This window comes from Corvus moneduloides, chromosome 1, assembly GCF_009650955.1.
Source record: "Corvus moneduloides isolate bCorMon1 chromosome 1, bCorMon1.pri, whole genome shotgun sequence".
Taxonomy (NCBI): domain Eukaryota; kingdom Metazoa; phylum Chordata; class Aves; order Passeriformes; family Corvidae; genus Corvus; species Corvus moneduloides.
Window position 1 is genome coordinate 154,817,323 of NC_045476.1, and position 24,210 is coordinate 154,841,532.

Below are 24,210 nucleotides of genomic sequence, written 5' to 3' on the forward strand. Positions count from 1 at the left end.
CCACAAACTTTCTTCATGTGAGATAATTAAACAGAAGTCTGTGGACCATGACACTACAATGAGTCCACTATAAAGGCATAAATGATTTCTTTTGATGCTTGCTTGTCATTCAGCATCACAGAGAGACAACAGGGAGAGACTGTAGGAAAGAGACTCAATTGTTTTATGGGAGTCATGATGTTTGTATTTAGTGATGATCATATATCAAGGAAATGATTATTTGATGAAATGTGCAGCTGTACAACTGCATGGCCCTATATACTCAAAACAACTCACTACAATCAACCTCTTATCTTCCTTTTCTCAGTTCACTGTTGAGCAACCCCAGCAGGCTCAGAAGATGCTGCCTTTCAGGAAGTGCCTTTAAGGTTCCAACTTATTAACAAGCTCGTATTTTATCTTCAAGGACATAGTTCAAATGTGCAAGCCACTTTCCTCTTTCTCAAAAGGCAGAGAATGATGAAAAATGAGTGTAATATTTTTGTAATTTCAAAGTTATCAGAACAGGCTTCAAGCAGGAGCAGAATGGAGGCTGGATTATTAAATGAAGTTCTGAACATGGAGGCTATGACAAACGACTAACAGTAGGACATTTTAAGTTAATGGCCATTACTCAACCCTTATCCAAATTCATGCTGCTAGAAGAGCAAGCAGTTTCCATCACTGATTACCTGGGGCACGGACCTTGGTCTTGCCAAACTTTTTATGTGGATGTCTCCATGAAACTCAAGGATGATGGGATCAGTTCCAGGGTGTTACAGCAGACAGAGAAAAAAGGACAGATTTGCTTAGAAGTGACTAGCACAGGTATTACTACTGGGACAGAAACCTAAAAGTGGAGCTATGGCAGCTCTCTATGTTCAGGGTGTCAACAGTCTCCAGGTAAAGCTTGTAAGTTGGAAAAACACATCAAAAACTGCAGACAACAGACAAATGTTTTTCAGCATCCACCAGGCAGGAAAAGAGAACAGGACACCCTTACTCCTACAGCTGCTGTGAGCCTTTCTGAGCAGCACTTGGTAAAGTCTCTGAAAGCTGCTGCTCAAAACCAGAGAAAAAAATTAGTGAGGTTTTTTTTTTTTTTTTAGATTTAATTTAGACATCTTTCAGTGAAGACTGGATCAACAAATGCAGATTCAAGGCCAAACTCACCTATGAATTTTGGATTAACCAAATTTAATAAAACAGCTCTGGCAGGCCATTGTCATATACCTCACCTCTGCAGTTGTCATCATTGCAAAGGAACAGATTGCTTGTAATGTTTGATCAGGTGCCCTTTTGGGCAAATTACTTAGAAAACACATTCACAGAGGCCTGCTATGAAGTTTTCTGTCACATTTGCCAGAGCCCTCCACAGTCCACCTGAAAGGAAAATGCAGTGGGTGGTTTATTTTCTCATTTGCAGAAGAAACTAGCATTTGTTTCTGGATGGAACTAGCAGGATCTCAAATTGCATTTTCACTGAACTTAGATGATGAAGGAGTTGAGGAGAAGAGTGGCAGTGGCAGCTAGTTAAAGCAGCAAAGAAGCCAAAGAAAGAGGAGACCTTAGACACCCCTAGCCCACAGCCTGCCCTGGCAACCACCAGCTTTCAGAAGTCCTTGGAACAGACTATGACCATGTTCCAGTCAGTTTGTTAAAGAATATGCAAGAAAGCTCTTGTGACTTCTTCTGATCTTGCTTATTCCTTCAGTGAGCAGCATTTTTGCTTACTTTAGCTGTTCTTCTAGTTTAGCACTGGGCAAAATCCTCACCCCATGGGAGTCAACACGAGCATTGCCATTAAAGCAACAGGGTCAGAAATTAACCCGTGCACACAGAGGTCTCTACACAGCCCATGCAATGTATAAATTCAGTCATGAACCAGTCCTGCTATGATCTCTGGACAGTTTGGGTTTAGTCAGCCTTCAGTGCATGAATGCAAAGTTCACCTGTGGCCCTCTGATTTGAAAGAGGATGTCACACACAGGCGGATAAAAGCGTTTTAATGTTTAAGTTATCACAGGATGCATCGGTTCATTCTGAGAACCTAAGTCTGTCATTAATTCATGAACTTGTAAAGAGACACAAAATGCATCACTGAACCACAATCCTGTCAGAGAGCAGCCAAAGTCCAGGCAGAAGTCTTTCCCAGGAACAAAATCCTTTAGTCTGAGGTGTTTGTGTCAGGAGTGCAAGCTGGCTTGCTCCCTCCTCCTCTTCCTTTCACAAACGGTGTTGCCAGCATAGACAGAATTTTGCTTCTGGTGATTTCCTGCAAGAATTAATATCCATCTCTCCTCACAGGTGCCTGTTGTTCATTTTTATGAACCTAGAATTCTGCATCAAGTTTTTAATGCCACAAAACCAAAGCATGATTAGAAACAGATTTGTTGAAAAGAGCAAATGCCACAATAGCGTTTTCCATTATTTATGTTTTATTCTATAGAATACAAAAAGTTTCAGTACTGAAAACACACAGGGTCTGCTAAATATCTGTACTCACAGTCAAGCTGTCCACTAACATTGCCCATACCTTCTCCCCATTTCTTTTCAGATTTATAGCAAAATATAGTTCCAGAAACAGTCTGTGCATAGCTCAGTAAACCTAACAGTCTTAAGCTGAGCAGATCCAACTGCTTTGCTCCAACTGCTACACCCATCAATGGCTCAAGGAAAGCAGGTGACAAGAGTCACCAAGCTCATGCTCTCAGTAAAAGCTGGAACATGCTAATAAAATGAACGCTGTAAGGAAAACAGAATTCCTGAAGCTGAAGAACACCAGGCCAAGCCTGTGTGCTAATCTGGAGTAACCACTCACCTGTGCAGAATCCCAGAGCCAAGCTGCCAGCCAACACATATGTAAAGGCCAGCTCCACCAGCCAGGGACAGTTGCTGCACTGAGGACCACACTCCATTGCATGCTCCAGAGGGTGGAAAGACAGAGATCTGGTTCAGGCCTATTTAGATAGCCAGACTCACTGATCTCCATACCTCCATGAATCTGGCTCTAAATGAACACTTAACGTCAGCCCGACGTGTGAAGAGGCAGTAACTCAAGATACTTACGTTCTTCTGAAGTACCGCTCTTTATTTTGCCTGGGCCCAGCAATGAACTGCAATGTAATCTGATTAGATTACAGCAATATTCAATGAGGAGAAAGGATAATACACTTACAGCAAATGGCTTGGAACACCAACTGCAATTCCACTGCACGCTTGGCAAAACATACTTATTTTGAATTGACAACTTCCACAGAGGCTCTAAAAAGCCTACAAGCTCTTTCTCCTCTTTATGTTTAGATACTGGCCTTATGCACACCTCTGGCCCGAAAAGTCAAAAGCCCCTCAACTCAGGTCTCCCAATCACCTCGGCTGCTGATCCCAATCCAGCAAGGATTTCAGCTACCACTAAATGGCTGCTGCCTCCGAAGCACAAAATCAAGCACCGCCAGGACAAGCAGGTGCAAAAATCAGAAGAAAAGTTTATTTTTAAATCCAAGTCAGCAGATCTAACTGAAACCTCACAGCAAGCAGATCTGCAAAATAAGGCAGTGCTATTTTTACAGGCTGTCACTTCTTCCAGCAGAGCACACTTCCTCAGTGAACCAAGGCAAAGATCATGAAGGGACAAAGGGAAGTAAAATCATTCAAACCACCTTAAGAAATTACCAGTTCAAGAAATTTTGGATAATGTCTGTTATTTTTCAGTTAGTTATACAGAGATACATCATCATCAACCCACCAAAAGGCTCCATGCACACCTAAACATTGAATGCAACATCTCAGGCCCTGGGCGCAAGGGAAAGCTCTGTCCCCACCCCGGGGATTCAGGGACATGGTTTCTTCTCCTGGGGCAATCTCATGCCTTTGCTCAGGGTTAACAATCTCTAACTGCAACTCATCCATATGGGGGGATGCTGGTGGTGCTTCAAAAGGCAGTACATCCTCTTTTTGGTACTTTCTCAAGGCAGCTGCTCTGTGTGCTCCAAATGCCACTTAAAAATTGTCTCAAGTATGTATTGAAATACCCATTACTCAACTGCATCCCCACTGATTTATTTACTCTGACTCCAGACTCATTTCAACATGGCTTGGTAGAAGAGATTAGAAACACACTGACTTTGCAGACTTCTCCTCTAAACCCCTAGAGAGTCTCTAGAGAGGAGACTCTGTGGCAGCCACATGGAGAACCTGCACACCTCTTTAATAAAGCAGCAGACAGCAAAAGTGTAACAGGAATCCAGGCCAGTAGTATTTAGTTATCCAGATTGCCTCAAAGCTCATATTACCTGGTATGAAGACAGTTGCGCTGTTTATCAGGTCAGCTCTCAAACAGTTAACCAGTTTTGTCCTCACTGATAGGCTGCCTTTTTTTTTTTTAAATTTGGCTGCATCCCACTCATTTTCAACTTCAGCTTCCTCAGCCTTACTAAAATATAATGAATTTTCAGAAAGGCAAACGAGAATGTGACTGCATAGGTTTGACACCAGCTGGCTGTTTGCGCCTGCATGTACAAAGGAATTTGATACACAACAGTGAACCCTGCTTAAAAAAAAGATACACTCCACCTGTTACAGAAAGTGAAATGAGGACAGCCATCTCCAAGCAGAGGAACTGGAGGTCTTTGTGCTTTTGGCCTGAAACTCAATAAACACACGCTCTTAAAAACACAGCAAACTCTGAACTTTTGAATTTAGAAAAGGTACAGACGCTTTCTCCCTGTAAGCAGCAAGTGAAGTTCACAGAAGGCTGCATGCAGATCAGGTGAGACATCTTACAAGCACAGGGCTGGGCTCACTAGATCTTTGGCTGCTTTGAATGCACAGATTCACATGCTCTGCAGGCAAACTCCTGTTTATCCCATGAACCCTTCCAAACAATCCACACTATCAGGCTGCATTTAAAGTGTGCCTGCTTAAACCATGAAGAGTGCAGGAGAAAAGCTTCAATTCTCTGAGTCACAGAAAGAAAAAGGCACATCTTGCAGAAAAGATCAAACGAAGCTATCTTGGTGTATGGCATTACAAGCACAGCGTACAGCATGACACTCAGCAACGCTGACAGGCATGCAAACACCAAGGATGTGCTTATCTTTCTGTGAGGACAGAATAACTGCATTTCTTCTTGCAAACAAGCTCTGTTGAACTGTATGCATCTAATCTGGGTGGACTTGCCTGCTGTGACCCACACACACGCAGTTCACACCAGGTTTGTAAGACCTGGACAGGAAGGCCAAGCTTTGAAGTATCACTCCACCACCCTGAGTAGTGAGAACAACTGCAAGAAGCCAGGATTTGAATCAAGGAGAAAGACTAGAAATCAAAAGGCAGAAAGAAAGCAATGATTAATTAAGAACAGGGCTTTGCAAATCCTGAAATTTAAACCTTGAAAGAGGAGCAGAAGCTATCCTTCTCCATCGCTTTATCCATTCTCTCACTGCAGTACAGAACACCTTTAGAACCTCCTCTCACTGACCAGCCCTCGGGTAGAGGAGCAGCACACCTTACACTCCACACAGGACAAATCTTCAGAGCACTGTTACTATTCTAGCCAAGTCCTGCTCATTTTATAATCCTTGATCAGCAAACCAGCTGGGGCTGGGCAGCTTTAAACAAGGCTACAATCCATATACAGAGTGCTGCTAAGGCTTTTGTAGCACTAACATGCAAAACTATGTTAATACCCTTCCTACGGGATGCCTCTCTTTCCACAGGAGGGAAGTCTCTGCTCCCCTCCAAACACTGATGTAACACATTTGGTTATTAGTCCTTCCTTTCAGTATCTTACTCAGCAAAAACCAGAAAGACAAGACTGGAAGTGACCACAGGAGGCTGTTTGGTCTGCTCACTGCCCACTAAGGCAGGGCCAACTTTCATGAGGGTCCTGGGGGTCTGTCCAGTCCAGCTTTGAGTGTCTCTGGGGGTGGAGATTCCTTGGCTTCCCTTCCAGTTGCTGATTAGTGCCACTGTGAAAATTGTTTTCCTTACCTAAAATCCAGAGTCCACTGTCCCAGCAGTGCAAACATACAGTTTTCCAAGCACCGCTGGCACTGCTTTGTCAACATAACACAGCAAATATATGTGGAAAGTGTTTGTTTTATGCAAGTAAAAGCTTTGATATCAAAGGAATTTGAACATGCACCATATGTACAAAAACCAGCATTCTCCCAACCCAATCTATGAAAAAAGAAGTCTGTGGCATTTTGAAAATTACACAAAACCAATTACAGTTTACCTACATAAAGCAGCCAGACCAATTGCTAACTTGTTTCATTTCTTCAGGTTTCTCAAAGAAATAATGAACAGTGCTTTACAATTAAGTTGATTTTAGCAAAGAAACATTCATCTGGTCATTTGACATCTCTGGTATTGCAGGAAATCCATCTAAACCTCACAGCTCCTCACATGCTCTGATGCTCCCTTGTTCTTCTAACAGACCTCATCAACCTGCACCTACAGAACAGCTGGCTGTGACCTACTGCTATTAATCTGGCCATTAAAGACAAGAGTAGGTGCCAAATTAGAATGGAGGACTTCTGACCTAGGCTTTAGGCATTGTAATACACAGGACTAGCATATAAATTACAAGTTTAGAGAAAGTGCTCAGAAAGGGTCACCTCCTATTTAGAATTTATTAACTATGTTAGCCCAGAGACTACCTTGATTTAGCACCATGTAACCAACATTCCAATATTTCACAGTGATATTGTTACATGAAAGGTTTCCCCTTCCTTGCATCCTGCTCAGCCATGTGAAGCAGGATCAATTCAACCAGCTATTCCCCCAAAGACAGTCAGCCTGAGGACAGGTCACTCAGAAATTACACACACAAACGTGCACATAGTCACACAGAGTCTGAGGAAACCCACATTTATATTACTGTGCTGGACATGCTGAGAAAAGTCTTGGATCACACAACTCTTGCCATGTGGTCTCAAATGCAGTTTGTAACACATAGAGCCAACAGAGATGACGACATTTTATTTTGCTAACGGAAGTGAGAACTCCCAGGTTTTGGAAGCTTTAAGTCTTGGGCTCTAGTCCCAAATTACCAAGTGTAAGCTTGACTCAAATCCACCTGCTGCTTGCCAGTTCTGTCCTAAACTGAAAGGCTGAAATCTTGCAAGACAATGAAAAATACAGGCTGCAGAATAAGGATGCAGCTACTCTGAAAAGGTGTGCAGGAAAGAGGGAGTTACTGAATTGCCCACCCTCCCCTCATGGGCAGCAATGCCTTAAGGCACTGATTCATGAGCAGTGTTTTTCAAGACAATGGTGTGCACCCTACCACAAGTCCACAGGCCATGCAAAGCCCAGGCTGCAACACAACTGTGTCGAAATCATTGCAACCAAATGCTGTAGAGAGTAAAGCAATTTCATCGTGTGCCCAGCAACCTCCATGTGAGCTGCTCAACAACACTCCTGTGCCTGTATTCAGCATCTGCATTGAGAAGTAATTTATGGTTTTAGTTAAGGAGAGCTTCTCAAACAGGGCAAAGGTGCCTCAAATTGTTTTCCCCAGAGTGAAGTGCATCAGCAGACAGTTCTTGAGGAGCAGCTAACACCCGGGTGTCTAATAACACAATGCTGTTCTGGTTTCTCAACAGTCTTCTGGGCATTGCAGGGTCAACACAGGCCAAAACTTTTGCAGATTTAAAATTGCAGTTAAAAAGAAAAGCACACACACTTTTCACATCATTTATAGACTAGACACAACTTGTTCCAGAAAGAATCAGTCTGTTTCTCCTGCTTGTACAAATACTCACCAGCTTAACCATGCTGGACAGCCAAACACTTGTACTAGTAACTAGTTTTGTTACCACAACATGCCAAAGTGAAAAGAAACCTTAATAATGTGACAGAAGCAAGATTTAAAATACATATATTTTTAATGTGCTTGTTTTTCATGTGGTCAACTTCTGCAGTTATGCTCTGGTAAGCATGTCGTATCATCAGTCTTAACAGACTTCCAATGCAACAGCAGTTTCTGATTTATTCGTCTCCATCCCACATCCTCTTCAGAGTCCATTTCTATTTCAAGCATCAGTACCCAATGCCTGCAACATCTGCAGGTTGCCAAGCCAGTTTAGCTATGGAAAAATGGTTACAAACTACTTGCCAACAGAAGAAAATACACTCTGCATGGCAAACTGGCTAGCTTGGGCTTTTTCCATTTATCTATAAATAGGGCAATGCCAACTGCTAATTAAAACAGACAGGTTCAAATGGTGCAATGCTGTAATCACAGTATGACATGTGTAAGACTCTAAATATATATTAAAAAATGAGGCTAAAAAGCCCTCCAACCCAAATGCTGTAAATGGTAAGCACTCACAGCTTTTTACACTGCATTAAGGAGAAAAGCGAGCTGCTGATAGAGGCTTCCCTGCACAGAAGACACAAGATACACACCAAGAAGCACAGAAAACACAGACCATGAGATCTGTTGTTACATGGTACTAAAGCCACGCTCTCCTCAGTCTCCCGACGAGCCCTTGGGCTGCCTGAGTATTACTCGTGACGTAAGCTGACAGCAACTGCAATGCAGCACTCACACGGGCCACGAGCATCTCTGAATTCCTCTTCTGCAGCAGCAGCACTGCCACTCATCCTGAGTGAACTCAAGGGCATGCCTTCCACAGAAATAACTGCCACAGTTAATCTGTCCAGCTGCAATTCATTTCAGATACAACCACTTGCAATAGGCATTAGCCTAGATTTTTTGAACAGTTTGTTTAAAGTAGGTAAAATAAATGATTCAATTAAAAAGACAGACCCCAAAGAACTGGTTTTTGAAACTGGAATAAGGACAGTGTAACTGGGTCTTGATGTAAGGAGTGTTTCTCTACTTAAGAAAAAATTCTGTCCAAAGAAAGTAGTTAATCTCATTAATCTGCCATTCCCAACAGGATCAAAGGCCATGAAAGGCATCACTTGCAGGTCAGATAATAATAAAACAAGAAAAAGGTACCTCAGTTGTCAACCCAAGATAAACCACCAATACTCACAGGGCATGCAGTATTTTCCTCTACGGAAGATATGGCAAAACCCTACAGCAGCAGAGGTGGGAAGCACTAAAAAATTCTCTGGCAGACTCCTGAACCATAAACATTAGTAAGAACAGAATCACACTGAAGGAGGTCTGGTTTATCTATTAACAAAGCTTTATACCAGGTCTGCTAAAATGCAGGTGAGCTAAGGGCAGATCTAGGCATGAAGCAATTAAAATACGTATTGAGTTCCAAAGAGAGACATGGCCGGTTATCTATGAAAACAAAAGCAAACCTAATAACTATTTTTAAAGCACTTAAGAATGTGACTTAAGAGAAAACAGGTATAAATCAGCATCAGCAATTACCCATCCAATGACTGCCCGTTACTACAGGCAGCACTTGCAAGTCAAATCAGCAGTCACAATGGGCAGGAAGAGGGAGAGGATACCCATGGACACTTTTTTCTAGCTGTAACCAAATGTGTGAAGACTCAATTTTAAACCTAAAGTGCATGCAGAACATGGTATGATATGGTTTCCTTTGAAGTTCGACTGCCTTTTACAAAAGGAAAAAAAAAAACAACATCAAAAGAAATCAGTTTGCAAAAAAAGGGTGAAGAAACTTTTCAGCAGAAGCTATTTTCCAAGAAGGCACCACCTTCCTTCAGCATGCTCCATGTCTGGAGTCACCTCCACAGAGTAACATGGACAGGTGCCCCTCAGCCAAATGTAGCTGTTGACTATTAAAAATGCATCTTTCCTTCAAGGTGCTGTTAACAGAGTTGCACTGGACACATTTCAAACAACTTTAATGCTCCCAGGCTTTGTCAGTGTGAAACACTGACCTATTTCTGAATTGGGGGTACCTCAAATGCTTGAGGCAGAGGTAAGCACCTACCTCAGTCATCTCTCTGCCAAGGCACACCTCAAGAAAAAATATCCTGACAAGCAGGCAAAGACCGAAAGTACAATCTGCTTATTTAAAAATACATCCACCATCAATTTATTCTGCCATCTGTTAGTGAGGTCAAAGGTCAACCCAAAATCTGCACAAGCCAGCAGCCCTCAAAAGTGAGGGGCCCTTTTCCCTGCAGCCAGCAGCACACATATTTCATGGGCTCGAGACCTCAGACAGCTCTTTGGCTAAAGTGACATGGTACATTTCAAGCAAGGCTGGCCAGGGACAGCCTCAGGCACAAATGAAGATCTCTGGATGTACAGCAGCATGCTGTTATCCACCCTATTCCTTTGGAAGTTTTGGGCCCTTCCGTCTCTTCGTTACTTGCATCAATGTCTCCCAACAGCAGTTCTGCAACCCTGGAAAAGGCCACTAGGGCATCCAAGGATCCCTCCTAAAAATAAGAACCACTATAGATGTGGACATGCACTAGAAAGATGGGCATAAAGACAGAAATCAACACAGAGTATCTCCCAACACCTCACCAGATGTCAGACCAAGGTCCATCTTCCCTCAGTTCACAAGACTGCTTCATATTGTTGTTGGCCACCAAGGCACCACAGAATCTTAGGTGGGAGAAGACCTCCAAGATCAAGTCCACCCTTAGACAAAACACCAAATTGGCAACAAAACCATAGCACTAAGTGCCATGTGCAGTTGTTTCTTGAACATTTCCAGGGATGGTAACTCCACTGGGCAGCCTGTATCAATGTTTAACCATCCTGATTCTTCCTGATGTCCAACCTGAACCTCCCCTGGCACAATCTGAGGTCATTTCCTCTTGTCCTTTCACTTGTTTGCTGGGAGAAGAAACCAGGAAGAAACCAAGCCCCCACCTGGTTACAGCCACCTTTCAGTGAGCTCTCCTTTTAGAGAGCTATAAAGTCCCCCCAAGCCTCCTTTTCTCCAGGCTAAACACCACCTGCTCCCTCAGCCACTCCTCTTAGGACTTGTGCTCCAGTCCCTTCCCCAGCTCCGCTACCCTTCTCTGGACATGTTCCAGCACCTCAGTGTCTTTCTTGTAGTGAGGAGCCCAAAACTGGATACAGAACTCCAGGTGGGGCCTCACCAGTGCTAAGTACAAGGGGATGATCACTGCCCTGGTCCATAATCCCTAGGTCCATTTCTGCTGGGCAGCTTTCCAGCCACTCTTTTTCAAGCCTGTAGTGTTGCAAGGGGTTGTTGTGACCAAAACACAGGACCCAGCACTTCACCTTGTTGAACCTCATACCACTGGCCTTGGCCCATTGATTCAGCTTGTCCAGATCATTCTACAAGAACAAAAACTTGGCAGCTGATAGGAAACGTGTTTTTCTGACACCATGCTCTCCAGCCCAGTCCAAAAGTAAGGCAACGGTCAAGCTTAAAACATGCCAGTGGTCTATCAATTTAGTACAGCCAACAGTTCTGAAAGGAAAAACTTCCAGGCTTAAGTCACACACAATCTTTAATGCAGCCTCTCAAACAGAGTAATTTACAGCAGGATACGCTTCCTGCCATAAAACATCCATATGCAGAAAATATTACAAACTTCCTTCAAAATCTATATTTAAATTGGAGTGCTAATATCGCTGGTGATAAAATAGCTGATATCGCTGGTGATATCCACTGCACCCACTGACTTTTGAAGTGACCTAGAGGTTTAGATTCTTCAGCATGATTTGCTGTTATTTTATCTGCAAGATTTCCTCTACCACCATCTCAATGCTTCTCCAGGAGAGCCACCAAGGCAGACACCACCTGTCCTGGTGATTCACAGCAGTGAACTGGAAGCGATCTAAGGAGCATGAATCACTTAGAAGAGCTAGACCAGCATTTTGATAGAAAAGTGTACCACCTTCATCAACCTGAAAGGCTCTTTTACAGCAGAGAGTATTGGAAGATCCACTAGGCAAAGAGCCAAGTCCTCTATCTACAGAACCTTCCTGACAATTGCTTCAATGACTGCTGCAACTGGGGACAACTGCAGGGAGAGTAATGACAGTTCTGTCCAAGAGACACAGTTCCTCTGCTCACCCACACAGACAAGTTAATGCCAGAAATAAACAGTCTGTTCTTTTCTCAGCCAACTAGAGAGGTGTACAGCCTCTTTAGGGAGAACCAAGAAAACTGTCTCCTTTAAGATGCTCTTGGTCCAATGAACAATAAAGCACTATTAATTTGAAAACACTGAACTTGCCTGGCTGTGGGAATAGAGACCTGAGCTCCAGTTTCACTCCTGGAATTCCCCATGATGAAGAAGAATGAACCCCATAATATCTATGATTTAAAATTTAGGGTAATTTCATTCTCCACAGAGCACCAATGCCATACTGGTGATGCTTTGGGAAATTTGTGGAGAGAAAATGTAATGTGTTCCAGCATGGCCTCTCTCATAAATGAATGCATAGAGGTTGTCAGCATGAGCCTGAAAGATAAGAATGCCAAGTCTCATCTTCAGAACACAGATCTCCAGAGTATCTGCTTGATTGCCTGTAGTAAATCCAGGCATTACGGGGTTGGGGGAGCAAAGAGGGAAAGCAACACTAATACAGCTTCTAAGGCTATGACCTTTAAATGTTTAACTAGCAATCTATTCTTTGCAGTCAAGACAAAGCAGCAGGTGATTAGCTTCACTATGAGTCACTATGCTCCTGTAGCACCATAATTCAATGAGACACTTTAACAGCCTTGAATTTTGTTTGGGATCTGCTTATTAGAGCTGTAGTCCCCTAGCTACAATTTTGTTTTGTCTCACAAGCTAAACAGGGTCAGTCCAGCTCAGTGCTGGATTGAAGAAGATGTCTTGTAGAAAATCCCAGATGCTCCAAGAAATGGGCCTGTTTCCGGAGGAGACACTGTGAATCTGGGAGAAGGTCTTGAGCTTGTGCCTGGATACAAGCTGCAAACTTTCAGCAAGCAACAACTAAGAGCCCGACCTCTCTTCTTCACTGATCTCAGGATGCACCGTACTTCACTTGCTCAGGCTATCCAATATCCTCCAGATACATCGGACACAGCATTCTTCCTTTTCTACTGTAGCTGCTGCAAGCAAATATACTCCTAAGGAGCTCTCTCACGTCTCCAGAAATGACTTCAGTGTGGCCGTGTAGGAACACCTACCCACCCTCACCTTCTGCCTGATCCTTTCCTCAGCTGCTGTTATGGTATCAGGAAATTGCTGGAGAAGGTGAATGAAAGTTTCCCATAGAATATGTAACACAGAACTTCACTGTCTTTCAATCACACCTGGATTTTAAAAATTAAACAGGAAAGGATCTGCAAGCTCAAACTGCTTTCTTGACAGACAAAGCTTTTTCCACTTCTCCAGAGTAGTTTCTTTTTCCCCACCAGCTTGATAAGCAATTCTGAAAACAAAAAACATACATCCCTCCTCCCCACAGCTGAGTCAGCAGTGGCAACAGCAAACTCCCAAAGCATGCATGTACCCTGCTGGCCTCTGGGCCCTAGAATTGTTTCACTTTCCCTCAGCACCTGAGTTCACCACGCCCAAGCACAGCAGAGTGTGCTCGAGTTGCACTCATGCTTGCAGGACCAGCCCCTATTCTGCTCATAGTCCAGAGGGTTACCAAAACACAAATATAAATTAATGGGAAGGGTAAATGTTTCTTTCATCAACCTATGGTCGAACATGATTACCAAGAATTGAACTACACACAGTAGCTCCTGTTCCAAGCCTGTGCCACTGGGCACACAGGTTAAGCTTTTACTTAAAAACTACCTTTGGTCACCTGTTACTGACCATAAGGCTTAGGAATCTCTTCTGGCTACAAACTAATTGTAAGTGCTTAACCTTACAAAACATCTGCTCATGGGTCTTGATCCAGAAATCCTGGGTTCAAACCTCACTGCTGTGGTCTGTTCATTTGGGTTGTACAGTTGTAACAATTAAAAAAAAAACAAATTACAAGCTTTCACAGAGATCAATGAAATATTTTTGTTCCACAGCACATAGTTCAATCAAAGCCTGTTACTAAATATTCCTCCACTTCTTAAACCAAGTGTTCTGCATTATGGTAAGGTTTATTTTTACCTCATACCTACCCTGGTTGTATTTCTAAGGCCATACCGAATATGGTATGTTTTTTAAATCCAGGATTAGACTCACCAAGACTCTTACCAGCATATCACTCAGGGGTTTTGCACGGAAAATATCTGTACCATAAGCTCCAGCACGTATGAACATAGCTTCATTAACATAAACATTTTCATCCCAGGAAAACTGCATTTTCATCAGGCATTGCACTGCTATTCACAGAGGTGTCAAAGCAGGGTTACTGCTTAAAGGGCATAATATTACTGTGACACAGGGAAGCCCTAATGAGACTTTTGCAACACACTATTGCAAAAGAGCTCCAGAACCAGTTACAGCAGGAAGATTTATGTCTAAGACATCTATACCTACAGGAATGGGAGATGTTTAATTTTACAGGGGTAAAAAACTAACACTATGTCCCTCTAACAGAAAGTGAATCAAGAGAAAAGAAATTCATCTTACATAGCAAGAAAATAAGCTGGCAAAAAAAAAAAGCAGGTGAAGAGTGAAGTCATGTATCAACCTCATGACTAGAAAGCAAGAAAGATGCGATCTGTTTGGCTTATACTTAAATCCAAAATCTCGTATTTCTTTCTAAGAAGGCCTTGAACCGTGTCTCTGATGTGCCCTTATAATCTTGTACTTTGGTTCACACAGTAACTGTAAAGGTGCAGTATGTAGGCACCACGATCTTTGCTTTCAACTATTCTAAGATCACTTTCAGTGCTTCAACCCCTCAGCACTCCTCCAAGAAAAACCTGATGAGTCACCACAAGCAACCAAAATGCCCAAATACCTGCAACCTGTACAGAGCTGTGAAGCTCTTGTACCTATGAGATTTCATCTCCCCAACAGACCCTGGCCAATTCTGAGATGGTATAAATGCCTTCAAAACTTGAACTGGTGACTTAGAGAGCTTTCTGCTGAAACAAGGCATGCCATAAGCATCACAAGTGGAGGTTTAAGGGGGAAAATGCCTGGATAAAGCATATGCTTGGCAGCTAGGCTATGGAGGCCCTAAACCTTTCCATTTTAAAAGCAGTGCAATCTCTACACCACATCCCATGTCCCAGGAGCATGGGAGCAGATATATCCCTGGCCTGGCAGTCTGGGCTCTGCACACTATAACTTGAGCAGCTCCTGTCACTGGTGGGTAAAACATAAAAAACACCATCAGCCTGAGAACAGGCATGGGTTGTGCTCATGTATGCCCAGCACAGGGAAGATGGTCCTTCCCTTCAAGGAGCACAAGTGACTGACATTTGGTCAATTAGTTCTCTATGAACATGCAGCCAGGGACCTGGTAACAAAAACATTATTTTTTTTCTTCTTGATTTGGTAGAAAAGACATTGAAACGTTTTAATCTGCAACACAGACTGATAAAACCAGCTGCCCAACAGACAGGCTTTATTCTCCTTGGAGGGCTTGAGAGCAACTTTACTGCCTGCCGGGTAAGTCATGTTTACAGCAGATCTTCTGAGCTGCTCAGCCTTCTGGATGAATTTAAAAATCAGACCAGAGGGTAGATTTGCAGAGCAGTAATTAGCACAGGAGATGGTGGAGAAGCGATTGAGAAGAGTAATTTAGTCTGTGTCAACATGGAGGGCTTGTCCAAACTTCTGGGTGGCTCATGGAAGGAAGGCAGAGAAGGGGGATCTGCACTCCACAACTGCTTCCCACAGATCACCTTGAGAAGCCTTAATCAGCCTTGCAACATTTCCTCCTTCCCATTTCAGGGCTTTTAATTTTTTTTTTTTAATATTAAAAAAAAAAAAAAAAAAAAAAAAAAAAAAAAAAAAAAAAACGCAGGCCATGGGTATCCCTGACAGCACCACCATGTTGCCACAGTGACTGTAACAGTACACGGTCAGTTGGCAGGCAGAGGATTTCCTCACCACTGTATTTCTGCTAATGAGTCAGCAAGTGCCTTAATGTAAACACGCCACCAGCTTGACCAGGCTTGTTACTGTGCAACTGCACCCCAGAGCAGAGCAGATGGAAGAGCTCCTGCTGTACCAGCTGGATTTAACCCCACTACCCTCTAAACCACTTCCACAAAAAGCCAGCTTAATAGGGAACTTCAGCCACCATTTTCACAGAACTCAGCATCACTGTTTCCATGTCAGATGCACTGCCATCAGCATCAAAACAAAACAGTCATCAGAAGTTAAAAAGACAATTATGAGCTCAAAACCAAAACTCAGGTCAGAGGAGGACCAGGAATCACCAGGCAGTGCACCTCCTTCTGGGTTCTCCTGATACAAAACTGAGCCATGGCAGCAAAACTCATACATTGCCTCTCACGCACAAAGAGAGTAGAGAACACATCAAACAAGCTTCTAAAGGAAGGGTTGGTTTATTTGTGCCTCTCTCCATTCTCAGGAACTACCAACCTTTTTTTCAAGCCAGTAAGAACTTGTCACTGACATTTCAGCAACAGACAAAAAGCAGTACCAGTAGTGTCAATCCCAACACATACTCCTCCAGTTACTCCTAATATGTTCGTTCTCCTGGAATTAAATTTGTGAACATGGGTCCCAGAGTACACACAATCACTGCAAACTCAAAAGCACAGAAACTAACAAAAACATTAACTTACCTTATGCAAATGGTTTAAGTACTCATATCCCTTAGACTTCAATATGTAAAACAACACAAGCAGATTCATACAAGAGTTAAATATGGAGTCATGGACAGATCAAGTAGGAGGTGGACAGGTCTTCTTGCCAAGGGGTATTTATTGACTTTCTTAAAATGGCAAATGGGCATTACCTCGGGAAGTAAAAAAGTGGTTCAAGAAGAGAAATAACACCACAAGTAAAATGAGATCAAATCCAGCCCTTTCCAACTTTCAACCCGACTCTGCCCTCTCTCTCATTTTCCAAGGCATTTCCCATCTCTATCTGTGCCTGGTCGAGAGAAGCAAGTCTGACACAGCAGACAGTCTGCTCCTGTTTCATAAAGGAACAGCAATTCCTGAAAAAAAAAGCAGGGCTAAGAATAAATCCCAGTGGTCAGAATAAGTACATGAACTAAGTACAAGGCACTCATAAGAAGATTTATTAGGTCTCACGCTGTAACAGCACCATGAATCTTAGTGGTGCCCTATTTGCTATCCGTGTATGCCTTTAAATCAATGATAGAAGTTCACTTGGCACAGAACACATATCGTGAAGAGTTTCACCTGCAATGGTTTACTTCCAGCCCTTCCCAATTCATTTGTGTTAAGCCAAAAACTGGTGGCAAAAGATGGAGAAGTCCCACAGTGTCTACAAGCTGGTGAGCACATAGGGTTGCCAAGCAATTTGGCAGGATGGGACTGCTGTACTACAACCAGTAAGCTCAGAATGCACATTAGACATGTGAGTCAGTCAGTGATCATGGAACACTAACAGCAGGTAATTTTACCTCCAAGGACGGACTCCTTTTTATCTGGAACCTGTGATCTGAACCCTGAAAAATCAAGGTATTATGGAAATGGATGCTGGTGTTGCTGTTAGAGCCAGCCTGCAAATGTGGCTGGACAAGGTGCCTTGGAGGGAAACATGGGCTGTTCCAGGCAGTCCTGTTTGCAGGTGGGCCAAAAGGGCCATCAAAGAAGCCCACAGAGATGATGCCATGAAGGGCAGGACTGTTACCACTGATGGTTACTGACCAACAGAAACAACATGGAGCAAAAGGGGCAGTGAAAGAGGGGAAGGAAGAGCCTCCAGAGTACAAAGCCACCAATGGCAGGTCTCTTTTTCCTCCTGTTCTCCACATGAAATCACTACACATCTGCCATCACAACCAGACTCCTCTACATGGCAGGATCACCACCTCTTCTCTTGAGACTACGGAAGATTTTCGCATCTTACATCACAAAGCACGTACGAGCCCTCTGGTGCTCAGTACATTCAGCACAGGGGACAGTGACCTTCTATGGAGGTCCCATAACCACTGCCCCACATCCTTTTGTACAACCTGGTTTTCAAGACTAAATCCAGGCAGTAGCACAAGCTTGTTTGCTGTGGTCCACAAACCTCTGTATTGCTCATTTGAACCAACACCACCAGATCATTTGGCCTAAAATGATATCAACACCTTCAGTTCACAAGCAGACACTTCCATCTAACACTAACTTTGGTGGTGGCTTCTCTCCTGGGAGCATGTTTCCAGTGCAAAAAGCATAGTAAACAAATTTATTTGCAAAAGCCTTTGGAGAGCTTTGAAGGTAAAGAAATATTCAGTCACAACCAGCGTGCTCCCAGTTAAAGTACAGCTAAATGGCCCTGCAGCCGCACATCATCTCTTAAATCACTAATTTCCTGATACATCGTTAATGTGAATACAACAAAAGAAAAGACATGAAGTCATAAAAATCCTGCCCTTTTAAACACACCCAGTATTTGCTGGTCCTGCATCCCAACTGCAGAAACTTGCCTGGGATTACTGGGGAAACAAATGGATGGAAATGTTAGTTCCAAGGTCTACGTATTTTTTCCAGGATGAAAAGGGTCCCTCCAGGGCTGGTTCAGACACAAACTACAGGAGATGAGGAACGTCCTGGCTAATGCCCAGGGGTCTGTTCACATTCACTGCATGCTCCTTAGTACGTTTGCCTACAGTATCTCTTATTTCACAATAGGTTCTTCTATTTGTACAAACCTCACTCAACCTTCGTTTGCTAAGGACAAACAAAACTTAACGGAACCCCTCAGTGTTCCCAACAAGCTACAGCACAGCTCTTCCTTTATTTCTCTTGTTGTACAAGAGACTTAAGGTGACCAGCTCACATGAGCTGTCTGGGAAAACAGTGATCTGCTCTGGCATGCAGTGCAGGCTGCAGGTCTTGGAGGGACCATTTCTGCCAGAAATCTCACAATCAACAGCGAGAGGCCTCATGGTGAGAGGCTGGAAGGTGGCAATGGGATTTTGCAGCAGCTCTGAGCCCTCACCACCAACAGTGGCTCTGCTGTGCATTGAGGATTATTGATTATCCTCTCCTAATCCCATGCTTGAATGCTCAGGGCAAAAGAAAAAAAAAATTGTATTATATACAGATAGATAGCTATTTAAAATCATTAACAGAGATTTATATCTCTGAGCTAGTCTTCTGTTCTCTGGGGAAACCAGACAGCTGCATAGTAAGAGACTGAATGTTACAATAAAATGAAAAAATGGGCTTCAGTAAATCATTAGGCTAAAGCTTATAATATTTATCTGTAATGTCATGTCCTCACAATCTACAAAAGCAAATGCATAACTTTTTGTTTTTCTTTTATCAACTGTTAAACTTTCATGTTACTACAGAAGATTGAAGCTTTTTTTTTTTAAAGCCCTGAACATCAGGGACTGCAGTTTCTTGTCATGGAAGTGATGGATACTTGAATGCCAATACATATTTTGCAAAAGGAACTGGAGATAAAATATATGCAAATAAAGTTTTGAGGGTGAGGCTGTTCACCTTTTGCTGATGATCCGGCAGCCAGATGTGCCCAAAACTTCATTAACAAGGCAGTTTTATGAGATTATTTTTACCAATTCTGCTCCATCTTCCCTCATCTAGTCTTCTACTGGTACACTCCATCCCTACATTTCCAAGTATATGATATATACAACAAGGTTAAGGCAGCAGCAGAGCCAGTTTGAGGCTCCTCCTGTGAGCTGTGGCACTCCTGCAATGGGAGGGGAGGACAGGCAGAAAGCCTGGAAGAAGGCAGACTCATTTCAAGAGCAGAAGGAGCTTTTTGGGGTCAGCAGTCGCTTTCCTACCCTCTCCCTTGTACGGTGCACTGCTCCTCCCCCAGCCAGCCTTGCTCTACCTCCCCAGCCCCAGAATGGGGAGATGGGAAGCCCAGGGCTGGGCACTGCTATGCAGGCACAACGGGTGGAGGAGGAAAAGGATGGCCCTGCAGACATCCCTCTGGGACACCAGCTGATGGCAGATACAGACACCTGTGTCCCAATGTCCTCCCCAACAGGCTGGGGCAGGTGCACAGAGAGGGGCAGCTGCAGCCCAAGGGGACGTGTGGCCATGTCCCCAAGACTCAGTAGTGACCAAGACAAGGGGCAGCCAGTGTTGCATCAAGAGCAATGTGTCTGCATGATCTCTCTGTTAAAAGCTCAGCTCTTCCCGCTCTGGGTACAGCTGTCATTTTCCAGCCTTGCACTCTCACAGTCTACAGGCACAGACACTTCACCTCTCCCTCTGAAGTTCTACTACGGCCACCAGCACAGGAAGGACTGTTGGGGAAGTGGGACGAATCAGTCTCAGGCATTTTAGGGATCCAAATAATTACATGAAATCTTGTTTCCATTTTTTAGAAGAAGAATAGAGCAGTAAAGCTCTCTGCTCCCTCAGGCTTGACATTCAAAAATTAGCATTTGTTTGTTTTACAGAACAGAACTTGCTTTATCCAATTTAGACCCAATCCGTTAATCTAGAAACAAAAGCAAAAAAATACTGAAATTACTACTAAGGGGGATTTCAAGAAGTCTACACTTTGCTGTGTTTTTCTGAGATATTAAGAATAGGGTCTTACATTTATTCTACTGTATTTCCTGCTGGCACAAATGCAAAATTCAAAGCTGCTGTGCTGCTTTTGTCTGCTGCTGCTGATGTACAGTGTAACTATGTGTTCAATCCAGCCTGGGAGGGCTGCTCTTTAAACTCTAATTTGAAGCATGATTTCCAAAATCTTGATCATACGAATCCATGAACAGATCTCTCAACTGCTCTATGCAAACCCTCAAATTACTGCTATGCTCAAGTCCTTGAAGTCCACCAAATTAGCAAGCTCTAGCCCACAGGACTAAGGTTCACAGAAGTTCAGCCCCAGCTTATATAAGGGACAGAATTGGTGTGTTTGCCTTTAAAAAAATTCACTAAGATAAATACTAAGGTCGGCAAACACGCTGTGCAATATTTAACAAGAAAAAGCTGTGACCTTAACAGGATTTGCAGCCTAAAACTGTTCCTGAAGGCAACAAACATGACATGATCATTCTGACAGCTGTGACAAATTAGGTTTCATTTGCCTGAGAGCCAGCCATGTTCATTTAACTGCAATTACGGGCACATCATGATCCCCATGCTGGGGAAATGCACCCAGCCATCCAGCCAGACAGCGGAACAAAGCATCTTCTACAGATCAACCTCTTCAAATGCTTCTTCTGTAACAACACCAAGTCTTCAAAAACAACCACTTGTTAACATGCACCAGTAGCTTCCCCAGGTGTTTATCATAGTCCCTCAGCTCTTTTTCAACTGGTGGAACAACAAAATCTGCTTCAGATGCATTAAATTCTGCATCCCTTCCCTGTATGCCTGGTTGTCAAATGCAGTGCTTGCAGGAGAACATGCTATTTATAGCTTTTTACTGTCTGGTCCAATCCAGGAGATTTGAAAATTGTCTCATCCAGCCTGAAATGCTATTTTGAAAGACTAAAAATATAAATTACTTCATTTTTATTTTTGGTAACTTGTCTTTATGCCTGAGAACATATCTGGACCTTGTGATCTTAAGAGCAAAATTCTGCATACTTATCTATAATTTCATAAAAACCCTTTCCTTATCTGCTTATACTTCAGCCCCACCAAAGAAGAAAGCTTCAATCTATTATAGATTTTACCATATTTAGTTGGTAAGTTAATTTAAACGAAAAAGAAAAACCACCTCTGGGATGTGTCCATCAGCTTCCTTGAGAATTCCTAGATAAGACATCCACAGTGAGTCTAATCCATTTAGACTCAGAAAACATCATTAATTTTTTCTGTAAGACAACATTACTTTATTCCCAAGCAGGATTTTACAAGCCTATGCATTCGGTAGGCAGGAATGCAGGAGCCCTGGTCTGTCTGTCTATCTGTTCGCTGTTAAGCACCAGCTGCCAACAGTAACAGGTGTTTTCTGGTTTTCTTCTCAAGAGAAAGTCCTAGGCGCTATCTCCAGTGGAATGCAAAACACCAGCGTGGCACGTAGGGCCCGGCACGGAGCCGCATTCCTCTCGGAACATGCAGGCAACACAACCTCCACTGCAGCACCACTATCTCAGATGCTTTCCTGGGGAGTGAGCCGAGTTTGGGTATATGCACTCAAAACATTCAGCCAAATCATCACCTCAAGACCACTTTTTTTTGCAAGGAAAAGCTTACTTATCAACAGCTGTGGAGCTGTACATTTGCACAGTACAACATTAATTAACAGGACACAGTCGGCTGTTAGTTCTCCGAGGCTGAAGGCTCTGTCCTGGCAGTACCTAGCTTCTATTCAATGTTTCTGTGCAGGGAAAATCTTCAGAATTTATTTTCAGTAGCAATTTGTTTCCCTTTCAAAGTCTTCAGTGAGGCAACTGAGCGAAAATTTCTGTAAATAAGATACGCAGGAGAAAAATGAAAACAGCAGAATTAAGAAAAACAAGTGGTAAAGATGAGGAAAAACGTGGAAATTGATTTGTGATAAAAAACTGCAAAATAACCCATGACCAAAACAAACAGCCATGCAACATGCCACCGGCATCTTCTGACAAATACTCAGCAGTGAGGCATCACACAATGTAACGCAAATTTCAAATTAAATCAAGTTTTCTTCTGGTCTTCAAAGTCTTGTAAATGCATTAACCTTTACTCACTCTGTGTAGTCCTACATATCTACAGCGAATTAAGCTAAATGTGGGCTTAAATAACTGTAAGATTCCATCTTAGACTGCATGTAGGAGTGATTTTTCTCATCCTGTTGCACACTGTGCATTTTTAGACAGCAGTTTTCTCAGGGTAGAGACAGATGACAGCACCTAACACACTCCAAATGAGAATGTGAAACAAGCAATAAAGCAGCCACCCAAAATCTAGTCATGCTGCTCATGTTTACGATGTACAAAGTTATGTTTATACTGATAAACACAGCTTTTGAAAAGGTTATTTCCCTCCTCCTCTGCAAACAGAAAAGGTTAACTTCATCATCTGCTACACACACGTCAAACTATCATGCAAAGGAAGGAGCTGCATAGCAGAGCTTCATGTTCCTCTGCACCAAAACACCTCTCAGACGACCCCAGAAAAACACCCAGAAAACTATCCTAGTGTTGTACTAACCTGCCTCAAACTCCTCTGCCACAGACTGCTTCTTCAGTAGACTCAACTTTAACATCAAGCCTCCAAGTTACGTTTTATGGACAACTCCTCAGACCAGTAAATTCAGAGGTAAAACCCAGCTTACCTTTTTGCTTAGTGGAGTCATTAAAAGTGAAATGAAAGGAGAGTTCCTTCCTCTGCCTGCTTTCAGATTAACCCCACTGACACAGCAAAATCACAAAAATGTAGTTATTCAGTCATAAATGAGTGCTATACTGTTGAGAGCTGAGTCCAGCTCGGCTTTACCCCAATTCCTTGAATAACTTTTATATCTTTTTTTTTTTTAATTATTATTATTTTTATTGATAGCACAGGGACATCAGCACTGTAACAGTAAATACAGCAGCACTCACAAGCTCAACTGCTGCCTGTGAGGTGTATCAGCAAAGTTCAGAACAACCATTTCATCCAAGGGCAGGCAAGATGCTCAAAATGTAAGAGGTCATTTCAGCAAAGTCCAGAGATGCAGCAGCCACAGCTCCTTTGACAGTTGCCTGGGAACACTCTGTTATCTTTTATTAATTTATATTATTTTTAATACTTACCCCCAGGTCTCACCAAGGATTCACTCCAAAGTGAGTTCAGCATTTTCAGTCATTGGGGGCATCTGTTTGTTTACTACAGATTTTCTGGAAACAACTGAGTTCTGCCGAAAAGAGCACAGAATACGAGGGCTTTCCAAGGACAGATTCTGGAAAGGGCTGTTTGCTCCTTCCGGCCTCAGTTTTGCATCACATCATGCACTTTGTCAGGATGTTTCTCAACAAGTACCTCTTAGTACTGCTACCATTTGTCAGCATCCAGCCAGCCATTCAGTGCATGTCATGAAGACATGAGCTGCACAGATTCTGTGAGCTAAAAATACCAGTTAATGGGAAGCTACTGCAACATTAAAAGCATTTTTATTCTTAAAAAAATTCAAGTTTATTCCCTTGTCAATAAAAACAAGGCAAACATAGAATCCAAGAGGACCTTGATTTGCCACTAGGTTTTCCAAATGAAAGAAAAAAAAAGTTCAATTATTTATTTCTGGAGAGAGAGATCTCCCCTTGTCCCACTTCCTCACTTAAAGAAAAAGAAAACATGACCAGTGTCCACACAGAAAACACCCTAAAGCCCTTTGGGC

The 24,210-nt window shown here is 42.9% G+C and overlaps 1 protein-coding gene across 21 annotated transcripts in view; it reads right to left on the reverse strand.

Moving 5' to 3' along the window:
• Nucleotides 1–24,210, reverse strand: part of MTSS1 (MTSS I-BAR domain containing 1) — a 126,479-nt gene that overhangs the window by 38,435 nt on the left and 63,834 nt on the right. Inside the window, exon 1 of one of the 21 annotated variants that reach the window (XM_032133045.1) lies at nt 8,991–9,012. The exons of the other annotated variants lie outside the window; for them this stretch is intronic. Within the exon in view, the coding sequence (XP_031988936.1) occupies nt 8,991–8,997 (7 nt within the window). The 5' untranslated portion in view covers nt 8,998–9,012. Of the gene's footprint in view, nt 1–8,990; nt 9,013–24,210 lie in introns of those variants that run through there. 21 annotated transcript variants of the gene reach the window in all.